At 40.2% G+C, this 23826-nt stretch overlaps 1 protein-coding gene and 1 long non-coding RNA gene across 3 annotated transcripts in view; one reads left to right on the top strand and one right to left on the bottom strand.

Annotated features, from left to right (window-relative positions):
* The window catches only part of UBXN2B (UBX domain protein 2B), a 38422-nt gene extending 25797 nt beyond the window's left edge, over positions 1-12625 (top strand). Inside the window, exons 7-8 of the mRNA XM_002710508.4 lie at positions 6156-6317; positions 8258-12625. Of these exons, the coding sequence (XP_002710554.1) occupies positions 6156-6317; positions 8258-8420 (325 nt within the window). The 3' untranslated portion in view covers positions 8421-12625. The remainder of the gene's footprint in view (positions 1-6155; positions 6318-8257) is intronic.
* On the bottom strand, positions 12156-23113 carry LOC103348029 (uncharacterized). Of its 2 annotated transcripts, XR_011389101.1 has the most exons (4): positions 22748-23113; positions 19625-19751; positions 17869-18145; positions 12156-14202 (listed from the first exon to the last, which is right to left on the bottom strand). It is a non-coding gene; the product is annotated as an uncharacterized lncRNA (long non-coding RNA). The 2 variants fall into 2 exon arrangements; XR_516487.4 differs by lacking the exon at positions 12156-14202 and having other exon boundaries at positions 17533-18145; positions 22748-23077.
* Positions 23114-23826: the final 713 nt, after the last annotated feature.

Genomic DNA, 23826 nt, shown 5'->3' on the forward strand with positions numbered 1-23826 from the left:
GATGCGTTTCCAAAGAATTCTGACAGAATTTTATAGAGCACAATTCAAAGACTAGTGTGTGGCATAATGTATGAGAAGGGCCCTTTATAATGGCTACACCTTGGAACCAGCACTGTGGTGCAGGGGGTAAAGCTGCCCCCTGCAGTGCTTGCATCCCATGCGGGTGCCAGTTTCTTGTCCCAGCTACTGCATTTCTGATCCAGCTCCCAGCTACTGTTTCTGGGAAAGTGGCAGAGAATGGCCCAGGTCCTTGGGCTCCTGCACCCACAGGGGAGACCCAGAGGAAGCTTTTGGTTCCTGAGATGGACCATCCCAGCTGTAGCCATTATGGCCATTTGAGGGTTGAACTAGAAGATGGAGGATTTCTGTCTCTACCTCCCAATCTCTCTCTCTCCAATAAGTAAATAAATCTTTTGAAAAAATAGCTATGGCTTAGATTTATGACTAAGAATTAATGTTAGAATGTACATCTTTATTAGCAAAACTAAAGTACATCTAGAATTAGAATTGAAGGTAGCCTAACAGAAATACAGCTGAAAAAGTCCAATGGTTTTAATATGCAAATTTAACTCTTTGATGATAGTATCTCAAGAAGGCTAGTCTTTTTCTTTATGAGTCAAATAGCTTGGGAAAATGGCAGTAGGGAAAGGAGAAGCTGATGGGAAAGAATAATAGGGATCAGTATTGGTGATGCCATGTTATTCACTGACCATATTCTTCCGAGTTTTAATGATAAAAAGTAGATTTGTTAGCTTAAATAATAAGGGACTTATTTTAAAAGTGTTTATTTATGTGAAAGTCAGTTACAGAGAGAGGGAGAGATAAGAGAGATCTTCATCCACCATTTCACTCTTCAAATGGCCACAACAGTAGGGGCTACACCAGGGCATAATCAGGGACTAGGATCTTCTTCTGTGTCCCCCATATGGGTGCAGGGGCCCAAGTACTTGGGCTACCTTCCGCTGCTTTTCCCAGGCCATTAACAAGGAGCTGGATTGAAGTGGAGCAGCCGAGACTCTGACCAGCATTGCAAGCGGTGGCTTCATCTGCTCGGCCACAACACCTGCCCTGGGATTTCTTATAGGATGTTAAGTAAGTTGTAGTATTTCTAGCAAAGCCAAGCTTTTTTTTAGGAAAAACAAACACAATCAAAAACTGTCCTATGGAAAGCACCTCTTTCATTAGCTGCTCAGTGCCTGTGGAGCTAAGGACCAGACACTAGAACAGTCTTTTTTTTTTTTTTTTTTTTTTTTTTTTAAGATTTATTTTATTTATTTGGACAGAGTTACAGAGAGGTGTAGAGCCAGAGAGAATCTTCCATTCTGTTGGTTCACCCCCCAAATGACCACAATGGCCAGAGCTGAGCTGATCCGGAGCCAAGAACTTCCTCCGGATCTCCCATGTGGGGCAGGGGCCCAAGGAGTTGGGTCATCTTCTACTTTCCCAAGCCATAACAGAGAGCTGGATTGGAAGTGGAGAAGCCAGGACTTGAATCAGCACCCACACGGGATGCCTGCACTGCAGGCTGGGGCTTTAACCCTCTTTGCCACAGCACCAGCCCCAACACTAGAACATTCTGTCATGACTGTTCTAGAAGAATCAGATGGCTCCAACAGTAGAAGTGGCAAAGCTTCCACATCACAGTGATTACTTTGACCCCTACAAGTATACATAGAAGGGTATAATCATACAAAGTTCTAGTTGCAAGAGAGTCTGAGAAATGTAGTCTTTACAGTTTTCAGCTTCTAGCATACGGAACATGTACATGAGAGACACATTAACATGGAGATGTAAGTCCACATGCACGTGAACCTAAATTTTGAATAAGCAAATATAACATACAGAGGCTTCCTGATTCACAATTGTTAAGCTTATAGTGGTATGAAAATGATAACACATCTGGTGGAAACTACTTGGAATTTTGAATTTTGAACTCCCAGGCCAGAAATGTGATATTCTTCACAAGGCTAGATGGTAGCAGTAGCAACCCACAGCTGCCAGTCAGCCCCATGATCCCAGGGAAAAACAACCTGCACTATGCAGTGTGCCGTGCTGCTAAGCTGTGAGGTTGGCTAGGTTATGTGTATTAAATATGTTTTTTACTTAATGTCTTCAACTTCTGATGGATTTATCTGGAAAAACCACTCTTGTAAATTGAGGAGCATCTGTATTCTAAAAACGAAGAATTACAGAGAATATTTTAAATTAAGAAATATATCAAAAATTTAACTGCTGGGGCCGGTGCCTGTGGCACCGACATCCCATATGGGCTCCAGGTTCTGGTCCCGGTTGCTCCTCTTCCAGTCCAGCCTCTACTGTGGCCGGGAAGGCAGTGAGGATGGCCCAAGTGCTTGGGCCCTGCACCCGCATGGGAGGCCAGCAGGAAGCACTTGGCTCCTGGCTTCGGATCGGTGCAGCTCCGGCTGTGGCGGCCATTTGGGGAGTGAACCAACGGAAGGAAGACCTTTCTCTCTATCTCTCTTTCTCTCACTAACTCTATCTGTCAAATAAATTAAAAAAAAAAAAAAATATTTAACTGCCGGAGACCAGCTCCAGCCAGTCCAGGGGCCCCAAGGTGTGAGAGGTGAGGGCGCTCAAAGAAATGAGAGACACTCCCAGCAAGGCTGATGGCAGGGCTCTGGCTCTCGAGCACCAGACTTTATTTTTATATGTCACATAATGATGCTTTCTTCTTACAGTAACAAGTCTGTGGTCCACTTTCATCTAGTCACAATTTCTTTGATTTCCAAGGGCATATTTAGAGCATGGGTTTCAATCACAGGTGCGAGACAACGATTTTCAAAGGCATGTTCAGAGCATGGGTTACTATCACAGACAGGTGTGAGATAACGGGCTGTCCACACAAGCCAAGGCCTAGAGTGCTGTCGAGCTACGCAGAAATTGGCTACACAAGCTAGAACAGTACCTTCCTAATCTAATCTTTACTAGAAGCCCCAAGTTCAAAGCAGGCCCTTTTTAAAATGTATCCCCTCTCTGCGGTTCTTTCTGTAATTCTTTAATTTCTTTATTGTACTTATTTAAGGTTCACTTAGATCGATTCTACAGTTTTGACATCCTAACCATTGCTGTATTTGTAGCACATATTGAATTAAAACTTTAATAACATTTATCTTTATTCTAGTGGGAAGTATATACCAGGGAGCCTGTTGCCTTTTAATTCTTTTCCACAAACAGCTCAACCTTGCATAAAGCATTAACCCCTTCTCCTATACTAGCATTTGATTTGATTAGAATCCTACAAAGCAAAGGACATTTTGGGGATAATGAGACTAAGCATTCTTCCCTAAAATTAGGAATACAGCAGTCATTAGCAGGACCACCAGGAAGCTCCAGCTTGCTTATGCAGAGTGTAGTTCCCATCAAACCTAAAACCACCAAGAGGACCGCAGCTGTCCCTCTCACGCCTTGCTGAGACAGACCTTCTGCTGTGACCTTCTCAGCCAGCCGAAGTTGCCTTGGCCTCGCCATTTAACAATTAACCTTTATCTATTTAGAAAGTATCTTTCTAAAATGCCTGATTTCCCAAGCCTTCCAAACAACTATTCTGTGAACAAGAATAAGTAAGTAAAACAGAATTGAAAATAAACTATAACCCCATCAAAGGCAGTCTACAAATGAATATTGCATAAATGGAAAGTAACTTTAATTTTTTATTTTGGTATACAATTAATTTTGTGGTAAACCTAAATGTAATTAAAATATTATCCAGTACCCTCATGTAAATAATAGAAGCAAGAAAGCCAAAGATGTAAAACTATTAAAATAATCGAATGAACTGTATTATTGGATAAAAGGTAGCTTGGTGAGCCAGAGCAGAGCCCTGGAAAATCAGAGTTGTTTTCGATAGGAAAGACCAGTGAGTAGACGTTCACAAAAGGTTTGTGAGCTGCCATGTATGGTGATAAAGGTCGTGACTTGAAGCAACTCTCTTTCTGCTTAAGAACACTCACTCACTGTCAAGATTCTATGAGCCATTCAACTATTACAGCCACTGCACCTGAAGTCTAACTTCATCTTGGTCCCTGGACCCTTGAGTGCTCTCTTCTCCAGAGCTTAGGAAGCCTGTTCCTTCTGCTTTTCATTCTTGTCCCACCCCTTTGGCAGCCCACCGCCTGGCTGTCACCCTTGGATAGTCTGTCCTTGTGTGTCTGTGCTGTGAGTGGAGGACAGTCTCAGCTGTGCTGGACAGACAAGGCTGCGCCTTCTCCATTCGCATTGCCCTGACCCAGTGCTCTCTGCCTCCCTGGTCTCTGTCCTAACCCTGCTTCTTCCTCTCAGCAGATTCCATGCTGTTAACTGTTATGCAGCACAGCTTCATGCATTAATTGGGTGAAACAGCGAGTGTAGAGGAGGTGGTGATGGTGGTAGTGATGATGGAAATAATGTGTCCACATGGTTGTTGGTGAGGCAGAAGTAGAACAGGTCCTTTGAATTCTTGTGTCCCTTCTCTTTAATTTTCACCCCTCTCCTTTGTGTATGGGACACTGGACTGTTGGCACAATAAACCAGCTCAGCATTCTAATTACATAAGTCTTCATTTCCATACTTGAGGATCATTAATTATAAATCATCATTTCCTCATTTTTCATATTGTAATTATATATGTATATATACACAATATATATTCTTAAATTGGTTCTAAAATCTTTCCGGGAATAGCTAAGGAAAAGGCAGAAAGGTTAGCAACAAAAACTAGTTCATTTTACCACTTTATCATGGATTTTGAGAGAGAAACTTTTAGATGGAGTTTGGAGTAATGATGAATTAAGTTTACATTGGACCAAAGCCTCAGTGCTCATAAAACTTTTAAATTAGTATTTACGTAAATTTCATTTTTTCAGAAGAAAATTTATAGGAAGCTAAAACTCAGTATTTGAGAGAATAAACATCAGTACTGTCAAAGAGGAGCAGGCGTAGGTCAGTGGTTTAAGTTGCTGCTTGGGATGCTTGCATCCCGTATCAGAGTGCTTGGTTTGAGTCCCAGCTCCTGTACTTCTGAGCCAACTTCCCACTAATGTGCATCCTGTGAGGCAGCATGTGGTGGCCCAAATACTTAGGCCTCTGCCAACCATGAGAGAGACTTAGATGGTGTTCAGGCTCTTGGCTTCAGCCTGGCCCTCACCCTTGCCCTCATCCTCGTCCTCACCCCCACCCCCACCCTTTTCCCGCTGTCACTGTCCCTCATTCAAATAAAGTGAAAATAAGAAAAAAAAATAAAGACTGTGAAAGAATCACCAAAGTGAATGAGAGAGTAGAAAATAGTAAGAATTTATGTTTATAAAGAATTTGGATAAATTTGTTTTAACCTTAGCCAAAAGAGCACTCACTTTTCAATGCTGACATTTGACTTAGAAAGACTGGTCATTCTGCTGGTATTAGAAGGTACTAAGCAACTTTAAAAGGTCGGAGTGACATTATAAAGGTAAAATGCTTTGTCTAATAAACTTCATAGTAAGTTTATCACCATGAATAGAATTTCATTCATCACTATTGCTTGGGAGTTACTTGTCTTTTGCAAAAAAGAAAAAGAAAAAAAAAGTAGCTACTTAAATGTTTTTAAATAATATTAACCAAGTTTAAATTAATAGTTTAGTTCTGATTATATGAGCAAAAATAACTTCTACTTATTAAAAACACTGGTTTAGAACTGTGTTAAGGACTTTCTGGGGTAATATACCTCAGTAACATTATTAATACCTATTTTATAATTAGTAGACTGATATACAAAGAGACTGATTTACTCAAGTTTACAGAATTAATGTAGCTGGATTTGAAACTGTCTGTCTCTGTGCTCTAAGTCATTCTTTGTCATTAGCACAACTTTGTGCAGATTGCTTGCTAAAGAAATTGTGCTAAAAGTCTGAAATTGCACGATAAGAGGAAATGATGCAGTAGGCTTTTGGGAGAGACTGAAAAATCTGATTCATACCATCTGAAGTAATTTTAACATAAGTGAAAAGGTTGGGAGAAGTATAGGAACTCAAATGAAGTCATCCTTCTGCTGGTCCAGAAGTGATAGGATTTTTTTTTAAATCGACTATAGATCTACATGTTTATCTGCTGTCTCCCATTGGACATATGTCTCATTTATGAATGTGTGTTTGCGTTCTAATTCTTACATTCTTCTTTCTTAGTCTTACACCTGAAATCGTCAGTACACCTTCCTCTCCAGAAGAAGAGGATAAATCAATACTTAATGCAGTTGTTCACATTGATGATTCAGTGCCAACTACAAAAATTCAGATAAGGTTAGCAGATGGGAGTCGTTTGATACAAAGATTCAACTGTACACACAGGTAAGATTTTGTACCAGTAAAGTGTCTAGTTTGCTGTTACATACGGTTCCTTTTCTTACAAAAAAAAATTCATTTATTTGAAAGGCAAAGTTACAGAAAAAGAGAAGGAGAAAGAGAGAGAGAACGCTTCCATCCTCTGGTTTACTCCCCAAATGGCCACAATGACCGGGGCTGGGTCAGACAGAAGCCAGGAGTCAGGAGCTTCATCCAGTGGATGGCAGGGACCCAACCACTTTAGCCATCTTCCACTGCTTTCTCAGGTACAGTAGCAGGGAGCTGGATCAGAAGTGGAGCAGCGAGGACTCCAACTTGTGCCCATATGGGATTATGACATTGCAGATGGCAGCTTTACTACTACTCCACAACACCAGCCCCCATACTGTTTCTTTTCCACTTAAGACTGTATATGACTTGAGTAATAAAGAATGTGAAATTCATTAGATATACTTTGTAAGTCAATTTTTGACAGAAAAATCTTTAACAGTATAATAGCTATATATAAAAAAATAGTATTAAAACAATGTGTTTAACCCATCCTAATAACTAATGCAAGTACAGACATCACATAAAAATAAAGAACTTTAGTTTTGCTTATTGCTAACACCATACAAGGTGGAATCAGATTTAAGATCGTAAAACCAGGGCATGGGCATTTATTCTAGTGGTTAAGATATTTATTAAGATGCCTGTGTCCCACATTGGAGTGCCTGAGTTCAATACTTGGCTTAACAACTGTCACGCAGACTCTGGGAGGCAACACTGATAGCTGAAACAATTGGTTCCTGCCATGGGAGACCCGGAATGAATTCCAACTCCTAACTTTGGCCCAGTTCAGTCTTGGCTATTATGGGCACCTGGGGAGTGAACCTGCAGACAGGAGTGTATGTCTGTCTCTCTCTGTCAGCTTCTCATATTAGGAAAGGTTTTTGTTTTGTTCTTTAAAAATAGTAAAACCTTGGGGCTGGTGCCGTGGCTCATTTTTTTGATCCTCTGCCTGCAGCGCCGGCATCCCATGTCAGCGCTGGGTTCTAGTCCTGGTTGCTCCTCTTCCAGCCGAGCTCTCTGCTGTGGCCTGGGAAGGCAGTGGAGGATGGCCCAAGTGCTTGGGCCCCTGCACCTGCATGAGAGACCAGGAAGAAGCACCTATCTCCTGGTTTCGGATCCATGTAGCGCCAGCCGTAGCGGCCATTTGGGGAGTGAACCAAGGGAAGGAAGACCTTTCTCTCTGTCTCTCTCACTGTCTAACTCTGTCAAATAAAAAAAATTTAAAAATAAATAAATAAAAATAGTAAAACCTTATTTGGACTTTACTCATTTAAATATTTATGATAATTCTGCTTGGAATTAACTTTCTATATAGCAAATTCTTCATACTGTGAATGTGTAGTGTAAATAAAGTTTAATTGTGCTGTGGGCAAGTACACCAGTTAAAATTGTCTTAAATTTATATCCCTTAAACACTTACACATCAACAATTGTGCTTATAAGATATTTTTATTTGTTCATTGAAGCAAATTATTTTAGTTGTGTGTAGAAATAATTTTTTTAAAATTATTACTTTTTTTATAGTTTTAGACTCAGCTCACCATATACCAACCCAGATTACCATTTTTGTGTGTCATATGCTGGTAACCTAATCTTATACTGTAAAACCAGTACAGGTACTTTCAGTATTGTTACATTGTTAACACTTATTTTATCCATTACTCACCTGAAAATTGTTGCTATTTTATAGTAAAATAAATCATAGATCCATTACAAAATTATACTTAAGGCTAAGATAAATTCTTCTATTGAAATAATAAAAATTAAAGAAATTATGACACTTTTAAATAAGAGTTGAAATTATGTAATTTTTATTCTAGAGATCTAATTTTAGGGAAAAGCTTATATGTAAGTATGTTTTTTGTAAAACAAGTTATTTGATCTTTTTTCTTCAGGATCCTGGATGTCCGGAACTTTATTGTACAGTCTCGTCCTGAATTTGCAGCTCTTGACTTTATTCTTGTGACTTCATTTCCAAATAAAGATCTAACAGATGAAAGCCAGACATTACAAGAAGCAGATATTCTTAACACCGTGATTCTCCAGCAGCTAAAATAATATTATGCCTTTCTATGCAGTAGCTTATTTGGAGAGAAATTGTGTCATATTAATCAGGAAAATACTTCCAGCGTAAAAACAACCGAATTATTTTTCCATTTTTACAGAATAAATCTTGGTTTTGTTGTTATTCTGTCTTTCAGCCTTAGTATAGATGAATTTGGATGAAGTGTCAATCTTGAGATGTTTGAGTTTTTAGTTGCAGGCTGGCTTTTGTTGATGGATTTTTTTTAAAAATATGCAGTTTCTTGCATATTCAGTGTTGATGTTAACAACATGCATTTGCAGAGAAAATGAACAGAACCACTTTTTGATAAATGTATTTGATAAAATTTGCACTGCAGTTCCTTGATGGAGCATTGACCAACAGCCATTAAGACATCTTTTGATCAAATAAGTTAAAACTTTTTCTGTGGTATATACTGAGAAGTATCTGTATTCTGATTTTGAAATTGTTTTTATCAAACACTAGTTATTTCTCCTATTAAGATTTTGTGCATCTTTTTTACTTATTTAGCTATACTGTGAATGTCAGAAAATATGGTTTGGTCTTAGTTTTCTTCGTCTGTGCCCATCATAAACCAGAAACAAAAAGATGAGCAACTCTTGAGAAAATAAGGTAAACAGCACTTTAAAATAGAGAAATTAGAATCCCTTCCGGAGCCTGCCTTTAATTACATTCGTTTATTCATTCGACCCAGTTTTTTCCCTAGGCGTCCCACTGTGTAGATTAATCACTCTTCTACTTGTTCAATCCAGAATGTAACCTGTTCCCGAACAGCACTGGTGTGGAAGTACAGGAATTTACATTCTTGTAGACAGACTGGTTCTGAAGAATCACCAGCATACTTGTTTGCATTTCTGTTGAAAACAGACATTTCCAGAACGAGGTAGACTATATCAGGAATAATAGAAAAGCTTTTACTTCTTCCCAGATTCCACTTCATCGTTAGTCACCACTTCAGAGTCATTTGAAAAAAGTATATTGCTTAAAATAACACAGATTTATTACCTTGGAGTTCTTTAGGTTGGAAGTTCAACATGGAGCTTACCTCTGCTGGGATCAAGGCATGAGCAGGGCTGCATTACTTTTGGGAGATTCTAGAGGAGAATCATTTCTTTGTTCTTCTTCCAGGGGCCTCTCACTTTGCTTTTCTTATAGCTTCCTTTGCCCATCTTAAGAGCCAGCACCTTTGGATCTCTCTGACAACAGTCAGGAAAGATTCTATACTTTTAAAGACTCGTGAGACCATCAGACCCACTGGTCATCTCTCAACTTAAAGGCCATATAACTTTAATCACATCTGTAAAGTTGCTTTTATCAGTTCGCAGGCTATTATTCACAGGTTTTGGAATTAGGACATGAACATTTTGGAGGGGACATTATTTTGCCTTTCATAGTCCACCCAGTCCCAAAGATTCACATCCATCCCAGTTAATCCTATTCAAAGTGCTCAGAAGTCTCAACCCATTACTGTAACAAAAATCCCAAGTCTCATCATTTAAATCACTTAGATTTAGGAAAGGATCTGGGTGTGATTCCTAGGGTGTAATTCCTCTCCATCTGTGTACATATAAGCCTAGAAAGCATATTAAATACTTCTAAATAGGACAGGACAGGCATAGAATAATCTTACAGATATCCCTGTTCAAAAAGCAGAAAATTGAATGAACAGAGGAACCACCTGGGCCCAGGAGTGTGTACACAAATCCAGCTCGGCACACTCAGTAGCTGTCAGGGCCTAGGGTTAGTCTGTGGCTCACAGCTCAGTCGTCTGCCCTGGGATCCTCTTCAGAGTCAGTCACCTTTTCTTTTTCACAAAAGGTAGCACATGTTAGCAGCTGAATATCATTGGCCTATTTTTTTGTTCTTATTGTCTACACCTTTCACTTTAAGGTAGTAGTGTTACTGCTGGCATTATGTTGCCTAAAAACTTGTGAGTCTCCTACGTATGGTCTGGGGAGTTGACTGCATTTTACAGGAGGCTCCTCCATGTTTGTCCTCTACTTCTGCTCATCTCTATCCCTGAGATAGCTGGAAGGATCTGAGACTCACATCCTCAATCTCAAGGCCTTTTGTATGAGTGAATACTCAGACCTTTAGAACTTTCTGAGGTATTAGCAAAAGGTGGCACAGCCACATCCTCATCTCTTTCTCTAAGACAGGATTTCCTGACAGTGAATCTCTTAATATTAATGTCTCTTGCTGTTTAGAATAGGATGATAATTTCCCAAATCGTCTGGCCATGGTTTCTTTATTTAACAGGTCTTCCATCAATTTACCTACAAAGGTACTTCAAAAAACTTGTGGGGTTGGGCACGTGGCCTATGGATAAGATGCCTGTGCCTCATATTAGGGTGCCTGGGTTTGATTCTTGGCTCTGGCTCCTCTAATTCCAGCTTCCTTCCAGTGCAGACCCTAGGAGGCACCAGATGATGATGGCTCAAGTATTTGCATCTCTCTCACCTACACAGAAATCCTTTCTTGAATTCCTGGCCCCTGTTTCTAGCCCAGCCATTGTGGACCTTTGGGGAGTGAACCAGCAGATAGATAGTAGCTCGCTCTGTCTGCTCTCCTCCTTACTCCCACCTCTTGAATTAAGAAGAAAAAAAAATTGTGGAAAATGGAATTAAAAGATAGTTTATTTTTGGTGCAAAAATATTTGAAACCTATGCACATTTCATAATATGCATTTTATAAAGTTTTTGAAGACCCCTAGTATGGATGGATTTTAGAATTTTTTTTTTTTGCCCCACAGTAAACTTAACTCTTAATTCCAGTTTTCATGAAATACTACCCTTCTATCTCCTTTTCCTTATTACTGTAAGCAGCCCGAAACAGGCTGTGCCTTCCATAATTGCTTGAAAATGTCCTCAGCTGAATATTGAAGTTCATCGTTTACAAATTCTGCCTTCCACCTAACTACAGGACACAATTCAGCTATCCTTTTTGCCTCTTTGTGGTAAGGGTCTTTTTCCTCCAGTTTTTCAATGACATTCCTCATTTCCCTCTGACTTCCAGGTGGCAATACCTTTAATGTCCTGATGTCTTTATTTCTACGGTCTTTTCAGGGCCATTTAGATACTCCCCCTGGTGACTTAGGTATTCTGTACTGTGTGCTCCCAAGGCCTTACTAGCATTAGCATCCTAATGATGTGTTTCTACTAACACTCAAAGGCAATCTAGGCTCTTTCTGTTATGCTCCTTAAAATTCTTCCAACCACTACCCACTCCCTAATTCCAAAGCCACTTCACTGTTTTTAGATACCTATCTCCGGGTATCTAGAAAATTCTGTCATGCCTACTCACTGCCAGTTGATTTGAATGTGCTACTTACTAGGAGATTTGGAATTTACCTTTCTCCAAGGTCACTGGCTATTTCAAGGAGGTGAATTTACCTGTGCTATGTGTTTTAATACTGGGAGTGCTGTTAAAAGTACCACAGGATAAAAATGTCCCCTTTCCCCCACTGCATAGAAGAAGTGAAAAAGTTTTCTCAACCTCATGATATGGAGGAGGAAGATTATTCCTGGGTCTCCCCCGCAATAGGAAGACCTGTTGCTTTTCACTTGTTGAAAACTACTTGGATAATCTGTATACTTGGGGCTTGAGAAAGGTTGTGGAAAATGGAATTAAAAGATGGGAATTTTCCAGGGATGTTTTGAATTCCCCCTAGTAAAACAGTCTGGGTAAGAAAGATTTCCTAGGGCTAATCTGCCTTTTCACATAGCAAAGTTGTCTTCCTAAAGAAATGATGTCTTGAAAGAAACGTTTTAAATAAAAGAGCATTTCACTGTGGACTAGCAAAAGACAACAACAAAAGAAAATTAACCAACCCTTGTAAAATAATTTGAAGTTTTTTTCTTCTTGTAAATTATTTTTGTCAGTTAAGTGGAGTGCCTATAAGATGCACACACAAAAACACTGCCATTTTTGTATATAATAGTCTTCATTAGGAGAGAAAACTAAACATCCAAAAGGGATGAACAGTACTACCATGTGTGCTACATCATGTCCTGTTTGAGAGCCATTTTCTGGGTTATTTTTAAAATTACAGTAACTAAATTTTAAAATTTATTATCTCCAAAAGATTGTGTCACAGTGAGCAGCTAGACAACCATGTGTGAGGTCAGTCATTTTGCATGATGGATGTAATCAAAAAGGTGGAAGTATCTGCTTGCCAATAAAGAATGTTTTCATGAAACTCCTTGAAGGTGTTTTTCAAAATTTCTTTGACTTGTAATTTTATTTAAATGGCTAAGTAGATTGTTTTGAACATGAGTAACCTTTTCTGTGGTTTAATTTCCCTTGGTACACGTTTTTCAGGGACAGAAAAGGTCTGAATTGTGTCAGTGTTATCTCAGTTACCCCCTGCTATTTCATCTTATTCTACACAAGTAAAAAGATTCAGATGCTGGACTTTCTGTGACAGCAGATTTCTGAAAACCATGTCTCCATGCATATTATTACAGAGCACATTGCGTGTTCCCCTTCAGAGTTGGTGTCCCTGATCCCTGATGCCAAGTAATTTATGTGGCTGATACCATCCTAAATACTGGTGAATAGTATCTGTAATCCTGGATAAAATGGTCAGTTAAAATGTCTCCTGACTCCAGGTAAATGATCTATGAAGGGAGTCCTGATGCATGTGTACAGAAGCATATGTTTTTGTAGCACAGGAAGATGACGTGTGTTAACCTTAAACTAATAACCGGCTGTAAATCGCTTAACAGTTTTAACAATGTATAGTTCTGACTTTGTCGTGAAAAACTTTTGGAAATTTGGGCTTGATTACTTTCTATTAGATAAATATTTCTCTTTTTATTTTTAAAATTTATTTATTTATTTGAAAGAGTTACAGAGAGAGAGGGAGAGATAGAGCTTCTACCCACTGATTTACTTCCCAGATGGCTGCAATAACTGGGGCTGGGCCAGCCTGGCGCCTGGAGCCAGGAGCTTCTTACAGGTGTCCCATGTGAGTGGTAGCAGAGGCCCAAGCACTTGGCCCATCTTCCACTGCTTTGCCAGGCTGTGAGCTAGATCTGAAGTGGACCTGCCAGGACATAGACCAGCCCCCATATGGGATGCTGGTGTCGCGAACAACAGCCACAATGCTGGCCACTGTAGATAAGTAGTTACATTCTGAATGATTCTAGGCAGCTGGTATCTTAAAATTTTCTCTGTACTGTTGTTGGTTTCATGTGACTTTATGAACACAACTCCAGGTTAACAGCTATTCGGATGAAAACCGGGAAAGAGTGAGAGTAAGTTACTTTTGCCGACTGTATGACAGCAGTTCTTTTCTTCAGAGGGCCTGATAAATAACTCATTGTCTTGCTCTTAAAGCCATCTTTTTCTGTAGACTCACTGAATGAGAGTGTGTTAATTAGGCAACGTGAAAATGGCTAAGAGACTCGAGAAGTGGTGAAACATTTCTTTCTTCACTAAATTCTCTTTGTTTCTTTACCATTGTCAGTTTACATCCATTCCATAGTACTGTTTAAAATGGTTTAAATTTATGTAGATATTTAAGCCAGTAACTTTGGGGATAGAAAATGATTTTAAATTAATATCATTTTAATTTTATTCCTTTGATTCGAGTTCTTGGCTTGTATTTTTCTTATAGAATATCTTTTGGTGTACTTTCTAGAACATAATCATAAAAGGCCTTTTCGTCATTGTATTTCCTGTGTTTAACAAAGTCTTCACTTTGCTTTCCATTTTTATCTTTGTAGGAAAGGCTTGTTTCTTCAAATGTTGGCAGGTTTTAACATTGTTATCCTAGGATCAAGAATGATAACACTGTAGTTCTGATTTTTGTATGAGAGGCTATTGACTAAAAAGTAGCAGCTCTGACTGGCCTTCAGTTGCCGGTGGCTTTATCATAATGCCAGCCTTCTTTATCAGCATGCTGATGTGAGTCATGCTGCTCTGCTTGCGATACAGCTCCCTGCTAATGGCCTGAGAAAGCAACTTGAAGAGGGCCAAGTGCTTGGGACCCTGTCACCCACATGGGAGACCCAGATGGAGTTCCTGGGTTCATCTATGACCTTAGCTGTTGGGGCCATTTGGGGAGTGAATCAGTGAATAGAAGGTCTCTCATATGTCTGTCTCTCATTCTGCCTTTCAATTACGTCTTAAATAAAAAGTAGTAACTGGAAGTACTATAGATATTCAGACAGTAGTAGGCTTGAAAGTGAAAGTTGAGTGGCCAGCACTGTGGCATAACAGTTAAAGCCTCCGCCTGCAGTGCCAGCATCCCACATGAACTGAGTCCCAGCTGCTCCACTTCCGATCCAGCTCCCTACAAATACACCTAGGGTAGCAGTAGAAGATGGCCCAAGTGCTTGGGCCCCCACGCCCACGTGGGAGACCCAGAAGAAGCTCCTGGCTTCGGCCTGCCTCAGCCCTAATTGCAGCCATTTGGGGAGTGAGCCCGCAGATGGAAGATCCCTAGTCTCAGTTCTCTCATTCTCTCCCCCTCTCCCTCTTTCTTCCTTCTGCCTCTCCTCTGTAACTGTTTCAAATAAATTAATAAATCTTAAAAAAAAAAAAAAAAGATGAGCATAGTTGAGTAGAAGTGGAGGTCTCCCAGTCACCTGGAATTTCTAACTGGATCTCAGTGTTTCGGCATAGAAGGCAGCAGGATGAAGTGATGTGCAAAGTGGAATTCAATCCAGGTCTCCCATGTGAGTGGCAGAAACCCAACTACTGGAACCATCGCTGATGCTTCCCAGGCTCTGGATTAGCAGGAGGCTGGTGGTAGGGGTGGTAGGGTCCACAGCCAGGTGTCAAACCCATTTACTCCAACATGGGAGAAGTGTTTAACACACATCCTAACAAGCCAAGTGCTCACTCCTTAACAGATTAAAACAAGGAGAGGAATGGTTCTAAAAGAAGTGTCAGTCTTGGTTCAGTTCTGGGAGTAGTAGCCTCTGTCGCTGTTAAGTCAGAATGTCCTGGTGGTTCCCCTGGGGTGAAAAAGACTAAGGAATGACCTCCTGGGAACTGACATGTGTGAGGCACCTGGTATTTTTCTGAGTCCTAGTAATTGTAGGTGCCGTGAGTCTACAAGTTTGAAGATAAGAAAGGACACTGTTCTATGAATACATGGTTGAAACCTCTCAACTTAGTAACTCTCATTTCATTACTCAGAAACAACCAAAGATTGCCTACTGTATGATTTTTTCTTACAGATTTTATATCTATATAGTACATGCTATGTAGTCTTAGCCTATGTAATTGCAATTACTCAGGTTTTTTAATTACCATTTCAGCCGTTGGCACCTTTTTTTTTTTTTTTTTTTTGACAGGCAGAGTGGATAGCGAGACAGAGAGAGAGAAGGTCTTCCTTTGCCGTTGGTTCACCCTCCAATGGCTGCCACGGCTGGCGCGCTGCGGCCGGCGCACCGCGCTAATCTGAAGGCAGGAGCCAGGTGCTTCTCTCCTGGTCTCCCATGGGGTACAGGGCCCAAGCACTTGGGCCATCCTCCACTGCCTTCCCGGGCCACAGCAGAGAGCTGGACAGGAAGAGGGGCAACCGGGAAAGAATCCGGCGCCCGGACCGGGATTAGAACCTGGTGTGCCGGCACCGCTAGGTGGAGGATTAGCCTAGTGAGCCGTGGCGCCGGCCAAATTACCATTCAGCCGTTGGCACCTTATTTCTGAATATATTATCTCATCCTTTGTTACTTTACTGCTGACACCCCAAGAATATGAAAGCGAAGTTAGTGAAATCTCATCACAGTAAGTTTGGAGTGCACTGAAGTACATGTTGTAACCTTTTTATTGGAAAGCTACAGAGAAGCAGATGCTGCTGAAGACTAGTCATGTGGCACTCGTGCCTCTGAAATCAAACGGGTTTGAGTATTGTTGACTTTGGCTGCAAAGTGCTGTCAGTTTGGCTGAACTTAAGAAGAAAACTCTCAGTCGCCATTAGATATTGTTCTTGTTCTCTAAATTAACTCCATTATGCAATCTTCCACGCAAGCAAAGACAGCAGAAATGACCGAGAGTTAAAGATTTCCAAATAACCTTTATCAGTAGATAAGGATACCTGCAAACATGCATGAGTTTCACTGTTCTTGGAATTATTTTTGGGGAGCAAAATGTTATAAAACTCTTAATTTTGGGCCGGCGCCACGGCTCACTAGGCTAATCCTCCGCCTTGCGGCGCCGGCACACCGGGTTCTAGTGCCGGTTGGAGCGCCGGATTCTGTCCCAGTTGCCCCTTTTCCAGGCCAGCTCTCTGCTGTGGCCAGGGAGTGCAGTGGAGGATGGCCCAAGTGCTTGGGCCCTGCACCCATGGGACACCAGGAGAAGCACCTGGCTCCTGCCATCGAATCAGCGCGGTGCGCTGGCCGCAGCACGCCGGCCACAGTGGCCGTTGGAGGGTGAACCAACGGCAAAGGAAGACCTTTCTCTCTGTCTCTCTCTCTCTCTCACTGTCCACTCTGCCTGTCAAAAAAAAAAAAAAAAAAAAAAAAAAAAACACTCTTAATTTTGATATTTCTAAATAATACTGCCCTTTCTGGTAAGTTACTTTACCAGTGTTGATTTCCATACTTTTTTCTTATATTTTAAAAAAGATTTATTTATTTAGTTATTTGAAAGGTAAAGAGACAGATCTTTCCTCCACTGGTTCACTCCCCAAATGACCGCAACAGCCAGGTCTGGACCAGGCCAAAGCTAGGAGCCGAGAATTCCAACTGGGTCTCCCACATGGTTGGCAATGGATCATCTTCCATTTCCTTCCCAGGCACATTAGCAGAGGAGCGGATCAGAAGCAGAGCAGCCAGGATATGGGATGCCATGCCGGCCACAGAAGTGCAGCTTCAGCTGCTGTACCACAGTGTTGGCCCCATCTATGGGCTTATAAATACAGATTTTAAGTGTATTTATCATATAAAAATTCCCTAAAGCTTGTAACTTTAACTCTGTCCATACTTCTCGAAGTAAGAACTAACACAAGCCTGTTGTACAGGCTTGAATCCTTTTGTATTGACGTAATGAAAATGACAGACTTGCATTCCAAATCATGTCCATGCACAACAGTGAGTGCACAACATAGAATAATTGGGTCAAGCCTCAGACACAAAGGACCATTAGATGATTCACAAACTTTATCTTAGTTTTTTAATTAATCTGTTAGGGAAAATAATAAAATTATAAAAGATGTTTGCATTTCTAGAACTGTAAATTTGTGGCTTAAAATTTTTATGTCTGCAAATATGTCCCTTAATTCCACTTTGTGGTTGGTTTTCCAATCAAACTAAGTTTTTCACTTAGATAATTGCATTTAGGGTTACAAAGAAGCATTTTTACTATTTCCGCTTTATTCTTCCTTCTATACCTCTTCTCATAGTGTATATGCACTGTGTCTGAAAATCATAATGATTTGCATGTAGGGGTAGGGTGGAAGTGAGATTTTTTGCTTTGCTCATATACCTCTGAATCTTCAACACATAACTTGCTTATTCTGCTATTTTCTTCTTGGGTTTTCTTCCCTTGGTTCTCCATTCTTCTAAGTATCCCTTCCTAATGTTCTGATTCACTGGGAGCGTTCTCTGGAACAGTAAGCATTCCATCCTAACACATGCACGGAGAAGAGCCAAGTATGGACGATCTCACCAAGGGCAGGGACCAGCTGAGTCTTGGCGACTGACTTCTGCTTGTGGCTAGATGAAAGCTGTCGAACACAGATCGGTTTTCAAGGATGCCTTACCTAAAAAATTATATTTGTTTTAGTGCCAATTCAACTCCCAAATATTTGTTTATTGAATCATTCTCTGCAGAGAACTTTTAAGGGTATTCCGAATGACTTAATTACAAAAAATTAGTTTTCACTCAGCTGTTCAGTACGTCTCTGAATACCAACGAGTTAAAATCTTTCATAAACATAGATCCTGACATAATCTCTACTGTGACATCACTTGAGTTTGTGTACCTTTTTCTCCCAAACATCATTTCATGTGGCCTTCACAGGAACCCTGGGAGAGAAAATGTTATCTCCATTGTCTGGAAAATGGGGGAAATGTTAAATGACTTGTGAAGACACGCTGTGAGTAGAGAGGAAGTCAGTGTGCCTGCTTAACTCTTGATGTAATCCAGAAAAGCGTAACAAATGTATTCCATTGAAGTTCTACATGACACAGGAGCCTTCAAAGTTGGGGCGGGAGTTGGGGGCTGTCACGTTTAAATTCAATGAGGAATGGAGAACAGGTAGTAAAGTGGAAATCTGAATAGACGGTAGGCTGTGACCTGTAATAGACTGAGGGTGGAGCCCGGCAAGGCTGTTCAGATGGTCTTGGCCTTCCTGTGTGGCATTCCTTCTTCATAGTTATGGGGCAGGAAGGACCCTTCTGGAACAAATGTCTCCAAGGAAGAGGGAGAAGATGAGTCTTTTAGATTTTTGGACTGGACCTGGATGAGAGGGATTCTAGATTTACTACTTGCCTTATGGGAATAAGGATTCTGGCCTCTATGAATTACTTTTGGGAGAGAAAGATGTAGAGGGCAGAAGGGCAGCAGGTCAGAGAAAGAGTTTCTTAGGCTTTCCAGTCTCCTGTAGTTCAGCATGCCCAAGTGTCATACCTTAGGGTACCATATTCAGAGCCACCAGCATTAACAACCATTGCTTTTGTTTAATAGTAACCTGCAGTGTACATACAGAAATATGAGGGTATTCAGATTAAAATAAATGTAAGTGATTTCCTAAAGGATATTCAGCGAATATGGTAACTCTTGACTTCACTGCCCAAAACACCCTCAGCTGCAGTGTTTACTTATGAAAATTTGGTGCTCTATTTAACTCCCCTGTATGCATTTTTTTGTTCCGTTACACTTTTTCCTCAAATGTTTGCTGCTTTTGTTTTTCCAACCTACCCTAACAGCTGTGGTACATCAAGAATGATGTGACCAAAAATAACATTTGAAAGAATTTGGGACTAATTCTGTAAGAATATTCTATATCTTTTTAAACTGGAGGTGTGACTTTTTCACATTGATCTAGTGTAAGAATCTGGTATTCTTACTCAGTTTCAAGTCAGAAGAGATAGCCACATCAGTCAGATATCACTACTGCATAGCAATTAGAAATATCAAAAATATCACTCATGGTGTTTCCCTTTCCTTCATACAATGACTTGAATCTTATGCAGCAACCAAGAATGAAAGACAAAGGAAAAACAGCTTTTCCACTGACCAATATATATGTATGGGGAAGAAGCCACATCAGGTCACGGGGAGTAAAGAAATGCTTGGTGTTTTCTCAGCTTGTCGTCATCTGGCAATAAGCTGGTGCTCTTCTCACAGCACTTGTTAAGGTGCAGCTGACGATAAGACAGAATCTTACAGTTAGCTTTGACAAATTAGCATGAGGACATCAGGATATGGGGAATGGTTATTTGTCCTTGTCTCCACCAGGGGGTGTTAAGGTCTGGAAAAGGCCTCCCATCAGTCTTTCTCTTGGCAGCTTTAATAAAAGGAAGGGGAAGGAGCAAAGTTGCTTGCTAAAATAACAACGACGTCAATATCATTTACAATGCCTTCTGGAGTCACCTGAAGCATAGGGAAGGAACACGTGGCCAAATGCAATTGGCACTGTCCGAGATGTCGCGAAGTCTGACTGTAAAATGTTGTCAGTATAGCAGAGCAGGGTTTTTTCCAGCGGCGTGTTGCCCACTGAGCATTATCCAGATGCTCACCATTTGAGTGAATGGTTCGCTGGCCATTCTCCCTGGAAAGCACTTAAAATGCTCTGCAGCAACACATTCTCCATTTAAATGTACTATAATAAATTTAGTCTTTAATTCTTTTTCTTTTTTTTAACCTGTGACATACTCATTCCTTCTGTTTGCCTTGACTAAATTCTGGCTTCTCACATTACCATTCTTAGTTTGGTTTACCTTTGTAGTCCTTAATTCTCATCACAGTGAATTCTACTTAGATCTTCCAAAATTGAAACAACCGTGTAATCACCAAATCCAGTAACAAAGAGATGTGTGAGAATTGTAAAATAAAAATGCAGAGAATTGGCATAAAGGTTGAACATCCTAAATTTCCTATCATGTCTGCACCATGAACTCTGCAAGTTCCAATTTTCTTATTTCCAGAATGGAGAGATTATTTATTTATTTATTTATTTATTTTGACAGGCAGAGTGGACAGTGAGAGAGAGAGACAGAGAGAAAGGTCTTCCTTTGCCGTTGGTTCACCCTCCAATGGCCGCTGTGGCCGGCTCCGTGTGGCCGGCGCACCACGCTGATCCGATGGCAGGAGCCAGGTACTTATCCTGGTCTCCCATGGGGTGCAGGGCCCAAGCACCTGGGCCATCCTCCACTGCACTCCCTGGCCACAGCAGAGAGCTGGCCTGGAAGAGGAGCAACCAGGACAGAATCCAGCGCCCCGACCGGGACTAGAACCCGGTGTGCCGGCGCCGCAAGGCGGAGGATTAGCCTAGTGAGCTGCGGCCCTAGAATGGAGAGATTATAAAACAATCTGGTACAGTCATTAGAGGAAACATTAGGAGGTTTGTTTAAAATTTTAAAATAGAACCACCTTATTATCCAGCAGTTTTGCTGCTGGGTATATATCCAAAGTAAATAAGATAACAGTCTTGAAGAGATATTGACACTCCCATGTTCATTGTAGCACCATTCACAACAGCCCAGATATAGAAACAACCAAAGTATCCTATAATAGATGGATGGATTAAATGTGATGTATGTATACAATAGAGTTTTGCCCAGCTCTTAAAGAGAAGGAAATCCTGTCGTTTATTATAATAGATAAACCTTTACGACATTATACAAGGGAAATAAGCCAGGTGCAGGAAGATCAATGCCATGTGATCTCACTTGTATTTGAAATCTAAAAAAACAGGTCAAACCCATAGTAACAGCAAAATGGTGATTATCAGAGCAGTGGGGCAAAAATTGGTCAAAGGTATGAACTTCCAGTTATAAACTTAGTGATTTCTTGAAGACCTGATGTTTGGTAACTATAGTTAATAATATGTTATAAACTTGAAATTGCTGCAATAAAATTTGGCTCAACTTACACAATTAAGTGCCAAATGTTTACTATGTTAGGTAGCTTGATTTTTGTGGTAATTTCACAATGTGTATATACAAGGGGTCTTTAAAAGTTTTGTGGAGAATGTGCATTATGAAAAAACTAAGCATGAATTTCAAAATGGTTTTGTATCAAAATAAATTGATACTGGTGGTAACATGTCTGAAGAAGATCTAGTTTGAGGCACTAAGATAAATACATCATAGTTTAAAAGTAAAAACATGATCAGAACCATATACATTTTGCTGAAATTGAATGAGAACAAACATTTAATTTATGGTGAAGCTTGGATAAAAGAATGGTGAAATGACTGATGTTTTACAAAAAGTTTATAGGGTCAATGCCCCAAAGAAATCAGCAGCTTACAAATGGATAGCTCATTTTAAGAAGGAAAGAGATTATGTTACAGGTGAAACCCTCAGCAGCAGACCATTTGTAACCCTGGCCATGCCCTACTTGAAGAGGACTGGCCATAAATAGTAGAAAATAGCCAACTCCATGGATGCCTCAATCGATTCAGCTTACACAATTCTGACTGAAAAATTAAAGTGGAGCAATCTTTTTGCTTAATAAGTGACAAAATGATTGTTCCCAGATCAACTACAGGCAAAAATAGAGCTTTCAATGGAAATTCTAGACAAGTGCTATCAAAATCCTCAAATATTTCTTCATAGAGTTGTAACAGGAGATGGAATGTAGTTTTACCGGTATGATCCTGAAGACAAAATACAATCAAATCAAGGGATACCAAGAGGAGAACGTGGTCCAATCAAAACCAAAGTGGATTAGTCAGGGGCAAATGAATAAGTTTACACAAATAACAAAATTAGAAAACAGATTTACTGTGGGATTGCAATTTATTTAAAAAAAAAAAAAAACACCTTTTGGAACCGAAATTTTTGTCTTCAGTATCATTCCTCACAAAAGAAAGCAGTCATCTTGAAGAAATGGATAATTCCAGGTGAATGTCAGGCAAACATATACAAAGGCCAAGTTAATTTGTGATCAAAAGTTAGAAAGCTTTCAAAGATCAATCCAGTCATATCAAAATGGCATGAATACCAGGTTAATCAGTTCTCATGGACCTAATTTGGAACCATTTGAGCATCAAGATTATAGGAAGCTCCAGTAAAAATCCTTAAGCTCATCATGATTCTCAAATTCATCGTTTGTCAACATTTAAGGTACCCATTAATTTAACTCCTTCCTTTGAATATGGTTTAGCAGAAGGTGGAAAGTTCCATGCACTTACCCTGCCTTTCCGGTCAGATGTGTTTATCTGAGTAACCAGCATTCCCAGATGATACAGCTGTAGTTCCAGAAGAATGCCAGCTAATAAAGGAAGATGATAATAGATACAGTGTGAAATCATCATTCTATGAAGTTAATGCTTAGGCAGAGGTCATCAGTTGCTAGTAGAATTATTAGGTGACCTTCTCTTTCTCCTCCTCCCCTCTCTCCCCCCATCCCCATACTAAAGGAGACACAGCTTTTCTCCTGGCATGTTCCTACACTGCTGATGTCTTCATCGTTCTTTTCTCTCAATCCTCCCGGGAATCTGAGTCAGACTTTCCCTCTGAAGTGCCTTGTATAACACTGCAGTTGCCTCTCCAATTCTCTCCCCAATTTGGACTCTGACTTTTATTACCCTCAATGGTCAAAGCAGCCATCAAAAGTCTTTTTTCAACATCTTCTTTCTTAAGTAAGTCAAAATTCTCACTGTGATCTTTAATATTCAGATTTTAGCTGCTTATAATTGAGATTAAAATCTGATCTCATCCATATTAATCAAATCAAATTGGCTTTTGATTTGCTAGTAATTTGACTCACTCATTTGACTGCACTCTACTTGTCATTCTCTGCCCCTTGCATAATGATTTGCATTATTTTTACTATGCTTAATTTATAATTCCTCCAACTTTTATTTTTAAAAGCACACCCAAAACACTATTTTCTAGAGAAGATTCACTGACACTGGTAAATAAAGAACCAATGTTGAAAGAAAAAGTGAAAGTGGTGGTATAGAAAAGTTATCTTTTACTTATCTCTTTAGGGACTTGATTATACAGATCACTATATATGCTGATATATGGCAAACTGAGCTTTTTAGGTCATAAGTCACCAGAGGTCCTCCCCACCCCCAGCATAAGTAAGTGTGCTTTTCAGTTCCGTGTAGCCTGGTGGAACAAATATTTCCCTAGAGCCAGACAGGTCTCAGCTAATTCCTAGCCCTGCCACTCCTTCCTGGGGGCCTTTAGGTAAGTTGCTCAGAGCTCCAGTGTCCTCATTTGTCAAATGAAATAAAAGCTTCCAAGAGTGTGAAAGTTAAGC

Source organism: Oryctolagus cuniculus, chromosome 6 (genome assembly GCF_964237555.1).
Source record: "Oryctolagus cuniculus chromosome 6, mOryCun1.1, whole genome shotgun sequence".
In the NCBI taxonomy this organism is placed as follows: domain Eukaryota; kingdom Metazoa; phylum Chordata; class Mammalia; order Lagomorpha; family Leporidae; genus Oryctolagus; species Oryctolagus cuniculus.